The sequence below is a fragment of the Nansenia antarctica genome, assembly GCF_963989245.1.
Source record: "Nansenia antarctica genome assembly, chromosome: 10".
Classification (NCBI taxonomy): Eukaryota; Metazoa; Chordata; class Actinopteri; order Argentiniformes; family Microstomatidae; genus Nansenia; species Nansenia antarctica.
Genome location: NC_137680.1, coordinates 28,687,856 through 28,694,466, shown reverse-complemented (window position 1 = coordinate 28,694,466; position 6,611 = coordinate 28,687,856). Strand labels below are relative to the sequence as shown.

The following is a 6,611-nucleotide window of genomic DNA, read 5'->3' as shown; positions in this document are numbered from 1 at the left end:
CGCTGACGGGTGAAGCGCATCACTTGATAGGGACAGATATCTGCCTGTAAACACACTGCATCAGCTAGAGATCATAGCCTATACCATTCGTGGTTCATGGACGTTTCTATTCCAACCTAATCGCGGAGCGAAAGCAACTTTTCTTTCGGGATCGGACGTTAGGCTACCTATGGGAATGGGAAATACATTTTTTTTAAAATATATATATATGCGTAAAAATAGTATATCTTTGTGGTGATTGTTTGTGAGAACAAGTTCAGTTTTGCCTTTGTCAAGAGACAATTTCTTAAACCTATTCTATCCCCAAGATCGAGGGAGCGACTGATTATTAAGCAGCATATGCTTATCCCTGTCTGCAGAAAGACAGTCGTTAATCTGTGTGTGGGACGAGGAACGAGGCATCCCGACAGACGTGGAAATGACCCTGTAACGAAACAGCCTATTCAGTCTGTCTGTCTACAACATGCTGTATTGATTGTCGACTTTTTTCCAAGACACAAACTTTTGACAGAGAACGTGTTTATGGATTTCTGCGATGCAGAGAGGAACACTGATGGCAGCGGGCTACATTCTTACGTAATGCTCATAGTGATACCGTGCTGTGTTTGTGAACTTTAATATAAGTTTACAGAAGACCCATTTACGACGGGAAAACTTCATTAAAATTAGAAAAACAGTATCACAGATTTCTTTTTGGTCATACATTTTAATTTGTGGAGGAAGTGGGAAGCGCCTTTTCGTCCTGCCTTGTTTTCCCCAGACGTCAGAACGGATCTGTACTATCTCCTCCCCGCGCTCCGGAGTCGGACTCTATCTGTTGTTTAACCAAAGTGTTTTAGGATAGCATGGCAATGGTAGTAAACCAGTGGCAAGAGAACATTTCGGCGGATCCCGGGTCCCAGCTCCAGATTTGCAGTCAGGAGCCCAACGGGACACCGGGGACACCCTCCGGTTCCACCCCGGGGAACGATGCACTTTCCGGGGACAAGATCCTCAACGTGGACTGCATGGTGTGCGGGGACAAGTCCAGTGGCAAGCACTACGGCCAGTTCACCTGCGAGGGCTGCAAGAGCTTCTTCAAGCGCTCGGTGCGACGGAACCTCAGTTACACCTGCCGGGGGAATCGCGACTGCCCCATCGACCAACACCATCGGAACCAGTGCCAATACTGCCGACTGAAGAAGTGCCTCAAAGTCGGCATGAGAAGAGAAGGTATGCCGGCCCTCAGATAGATTGTGTGTAATGACTGTCAAGTTACAAAAATGGGCAATGTTAATGTATTCGATAATGCGCCTATAATGTTTGTGGTCACGAATAGGCTATACTGGCGCGTAAAGTTGTAGTGCGTGTTTATAGATATTTCCCTCGCCCTCTGCTATATTGCATTAATGATCACAAAACACCTACTGTACAATGCTTGTTGTTTCAGATGTTCAGATCTTATACCCTCGTTTGTCTTGTCCTGTCAATAAGCATGCAGTTATTTTGCTTTCCTCTCTGGCTATAGCTTCCTTTGTCTCCTCATTAATTATGGTGTTTGCTCCCCGACACCCCAGCCGCTACGAGAGGGTCCCGCTACATGGATTGTATTGTGCATGATTAGGAACGGGTCAATTAGTGCGAAAAGAGGAACAGTGGCAATGTGTTCGCGGAGCACAAAGTTTCACTTCTAATCAGTCACCTAGAACCTCGCCGCGTCGTGTTCAATCAAGACAAAGTTGTGTTCATTATAATACTCGAACCAAAGGCACCCGAAATCCTCACAAACGCCCATGCATGTATGCACATGCATGTATCCCTGCTGAACGATGAACTGTTATCAGAATGGGTCCCCATGGACACTACATTTGTGAAATCATACAGTAAATGCCCGTTATGATTGCGTCAAAAACAGCGTGTAATTAGTCTATCACTGTGGAGTCAACCAGCCCCCTGTTATTGATGATGACTATATAAAAACATGTGTTCAGTGGCCATGCGCGCATGTGGACAAGGGAGAAGTCCATTTGAAGCAGTGCTAAATGCAGTGGCACAAACAGGCGACCACTAACCCTGACCATAACCCTAACCACAACCACAACCCTCAATGAGTGAGTTTCGAACAGCAACAGTAACGTAACTTACAACGGAGGACCCGCATGTACATGCTTTAAGCTTATTTTTTCAGCACAAACTTTTGAACTCAAATTCGTTATTCAGTCGTGCGTCAGTGTCATAAATCATTACAATACTCGGAAAAAATGGATAGACCTATAGGTGAAAATACCCGTCCTGTATCCTAAGGCGAACCTTAAAGGCATCCCGTTAGTGAGGGGCTCAGTGTGTACAGTGTATATAGTCTATACTTCAGTGGTTTACAGTGTAAATCACTGCAGGGCAAATGCACTCGGTCATGCCTCTTTCTGACTGAATGAACCCGAGGAAATCGCCTGACAAACTGCAGTCTGTTGACCTTTCATCGACATAAGCAAGGTCTATATATGCCCATTGGATATTAGATATGAGCTAATATGAGTCACCAATTTAAAGGGGATTTGTTGTGCTATTTAACGATGATGGCGTATATATATAGGCCTCTATACGTTCAGTGTTTACGCACGCCGATGGTAATGCGCGCAAAACACCCAAGTCGCGCCACTGCGCCCTCTCCGCGCCAGGCCACACAGCCTGCGGTGCTTTTAGCAGACGCGCCTTTATCCAAAGCGACTAACATTGCAGTGAGTGCATACATGTTTCTGTACATATAGTCCCAGCGGGAAACGAACCCACAACCCAAGCGTCATGCTCTACCAAACTGAGCCACAGAAGACCAGAAATGTCAGTGTCAGGTCTCAGAAATGTCAGTGCATTTGAGGTCAATGAATCACGAATATTTTAGCTTTTTCTTCGGCTCCTACATGTGTTTGACCGAGTATTGGCCATTTGGTCATTCCATGAAGCTTGGAAAGGGTCAATAGTCGATGTGGGCTACCGACTTAGTTTGTACATTCCATTACATGAATGTTCTCTTGCTCGATCGCTGACTTTATATTGAAAAGAAGAACACAATGAGTCTATTGCGTTTGATTCGATGGCTAAAACACCCTCATATACAATTAAACGTATGAAAAAAAACAGGCTAGAAATTAAATAGTATGACCAATAACTTATCATGAGAGATGCCAGGTGTCCGTCTCTATTGTAGAAACCTGTGTGAGAAATGATTTGCTTGAGTTTAAGTATAGACCACGTGCTATATAACTTTCTAAACTCGTTTTCATATCAACAATAACCTGTTTTTAATGGGGAAATCCCTTTATTACCACAACTATTTGCAGAATAATGTTGCCTTGAAAAACATTGGAGTTAATTCAAAACAATGGCCTCGTATGTTTAAAGGAGATCCAAATAACGTTGAATAGGTTGATATGACAGCTACGTAGTCATTTTGTCTATCATATAAAACAGGCCTATGTTAGATGTAGCCTATTATGCTTAGAAATGGAAATATTTGGAAGGCCTAATGCCTGCAAACAGTTTGCTCTGAAACGCAATTCAATTTACGGGGTTAATTAATCATGTGCACATTTAAATGATGTATTGCAATCAAATTCAAAGATAAGTGGTACCAGTGAAGAATCACTAAGATTGTTGATAAACACACCCAAACTGCCTTTCATCTTGTCATTCAGAAGTCATACCTATTTATTCTACATTATGCAACGGGATGAGAGTGAAGATATAGTACATTGTACACTCTCAGTTATAATCCGTGTGAATTTGGAAATATTTAGCTATAAGCGTTTTTTTCAACCAAAGAATTCCGATAATAACCTTTTACATAATACTTTATCAACGGATTAATAAAAAGTAACATCAAGGAATACTGTATCGACAGTGAGATACTGTGTACATTATAAAGTTTGAAAATGAATACATTACATATACATACAAAACAGGTTTGATATTATCATCAAATGAATTGATGGCATTATCAATAATTAACTTCCAGGTTATTCATGAACGTGCTTGCTCTTGCATTAATGAATGTAAGAGGACATTACCCTCTTGAGTCAGAAATGTATTTACCAAAACTCAGATGCCACGAGTGTGGAGGTGGTTACGACTTAAAGCTGAATAATTTCCCGAACTAAATATCACGCATATGTTTTCGAGACTTGGATTAGTAGGTAACGTCCTGCGACGCGCAACAGAGTTAAACATATAGCAAAAATATCAGCCACAGCAAATAAAAACAAAGCTGAAAGGTTATGTTTGTGGTCAGACCTTTCTTGTCTACCAAGATGGTGCCTTTCCAAAAATGCATCGGTCCTCGATAAATCCATGCTCCCTAGTGGTGACCATTTGTAAAACACGGGTAGGAAGACTAGATCATCTGCATTCAAAACGTATACTTGCCATTCTCTGCAGTTAAATTGCTATCAATACATTTGTGTTTACCATTATACCAACCTGAGAATAATGTAGTCTTAATAATAAACATCTGCCCGTGAATTTAATGGCTAATCTAACAGTATTCTTTGGATAGTCCATCTTGAGGGTCACCTTAGCGTGGATTTAAAGAGGGGTCACTTTCTGCCAGCCTGCATACAGTAAATACCTGATGGTGTCTAAACTCATGAATTTTAAATTTGGAGATGAACTCATGAATTTTAGATTTAGAGTCAAGAGGCAATATTTCCCTAATTGGTTTTTCCGTTCTTCGACTGTTCTACCTGTTTGGCACCTCTGCTGTCCGCTCTCTGTGTCGTGGTTGACATTCCTCTCTGAGTAAAGGTTGGTCAGAAGAAGAAGGAACTTGTGCAGGTCAGTGAACCAGTGTAACTTGCATGAGGTTCCTTTGGCTCCTGAGAGAGAGAGGTCTGTAGGAATGTTCAATGTTCAATGTTCCAATGTTCCAATGTTCCAAATATACGCCCCTGACCTGAATTAAGAACACAAAGGAACAATGTTGACTGTAAAGGGATAGTTCACCCAAATGACATAATCAAAAGAAAGTCAGAGCAGTCGGACAAGGACATGCAATTCACACACTAGTTCTGTTTATCGAGTGCTTGCCACCAATTCTAGTACTACTAGAGATTTCGTGCCCAAATCTCCTTAAAGTAGGTTAGAAAAGCATAGCGGAGCTCTGTGTCTTGTTAGAAGTTACATTAAAATGATTAGATTGAGTTTTCTTTTTCGGTTTCAAAATGATGACTGATCCAAAGTGTGGACCTTAGTCTGGTCGTGTCCATAGGCATGTTTTCAGGGTAAGGAAGCAAATATGTGATGTTGTAATTTGAGTGAACTACAGTCCCTTTAATTGGTTGGTTGATATATTTTGCAAAGGTACACACACACACACACACACACACACACACGCACACACACACACACACACACACACACACCTGTGTGTCACACTCACACATACGCATTCCCAAACACTCTCTGTCCCAGTACACACTCGGAGCCACACTCAGTGACATGGAAAACCAACCGACTCTCACATTCACGCACAACTCGAGGTTGTCATGGAAACACACATACACAAATCCCATAGATGACACACTCTGCATTGTGAATAGGAAATACAGTATCATAAATATTCATCCGCAGAATTGAAGGTCAAATTCTCTCCATAGTTTCTATCTTAGATTTATTCTGTACATTCCTCCTTGGTTAACCGCATGGAGGAAAACCCTATTAATAGTCCCTAACACATACAGTATCCACCGTAAGGTTACCAGACCAGGCGTTGACCCTGGCACCACTGCTGCTGAGGCCCCCGACCCCTTAGTTCACAACAACCAAACAAAGAAGGGGCAAATATAGGTCATCGGAAACTAGAAACTAGAAACTAGTAACTAGAAACTAGAAACTAGAAACTAAACATGAATAATAGACAGGTTCACTGCAAAGTCCAAATGTGTGGGCTCTGTCTCTATTGAGTAAATACCACGTAGCTGGCTAACAGAGTCTTTATTGAATAATCCGTAGTTGCCGTTCGTCGGGCTACTTGTATGTGTGAGCATGCAGGAAGAGAGCGGTCAGTCTGCTTCCGTAAAACGGCAGAACCACCGAAAACCTTCCTCCTCCTTCCTCCTCCTCCTCGATTACAAAAGCACCGTGTCACGGCTGTATTCTGACACGTTCTAATAGAATACTCTCCTCCTCTAGACCAAAAAAAGGAAGCAGGCTAATTCACTTTTCCTTTGTTGTTCCTCTGTGAGGAAAATGGCTTCCATTGACAGAGAGAGAGAGACCTTGCCACAGTCCAATGCCCTGCAGCAGCCTCCATTGAAGTGATGGGCGATGCACTGAGACAATGCGATGAGACAATGGAAGTGAGGCATTCTTGTTTCCCATTCTCATATCCCCAAGGCTAGCTTTAATATTTTAGAGAGAGGGGGTGAGAGAGGGGGAGACGTGTGTGAATGAATAAAAGGTCTCCTCGCGCAGAAATGTGGTTCGACACCTCAAGGTGAATAGGCCACATACGCCTCGCCATGCGACGCCAGTTGCCATATTGTGTTTGTATTCCTCTGTGAAGTCTCTCCGGAAATCTTCTGTCTCTCTCTCTCTCTACCGGGTAGTAGATGATTGCGCCCTGGCCCCACGATGTGAAA

The 6,611-nt window shown here is 42.6% G+C and overlaps 1 protein-coding gene across 1 annotated transcript in view; it reads left to right on the top strand.

The window, feature by feature from the left end:
- Nucleotides 1-845: 845 nt before the first annotated feature.
- nr2f5 (nuclear receptor subfamily 2, group F, member 5) overlaps nt 846-6,611 on the top strand; it is a gene marked incomplete at both ends in the record, with an annotated part of 16,508 nt that continues 10,742 nt past the window's right edge. The window contains one exon of the mRNA XM_080541334.1: nt 846-1,212. Within this exon, the coding sequence (XP_080397460.1) occupies nt 846-1,212 (367 nt within the window). The remainder of the gene's footprint in view (nt 1,213-6,611) is intronic.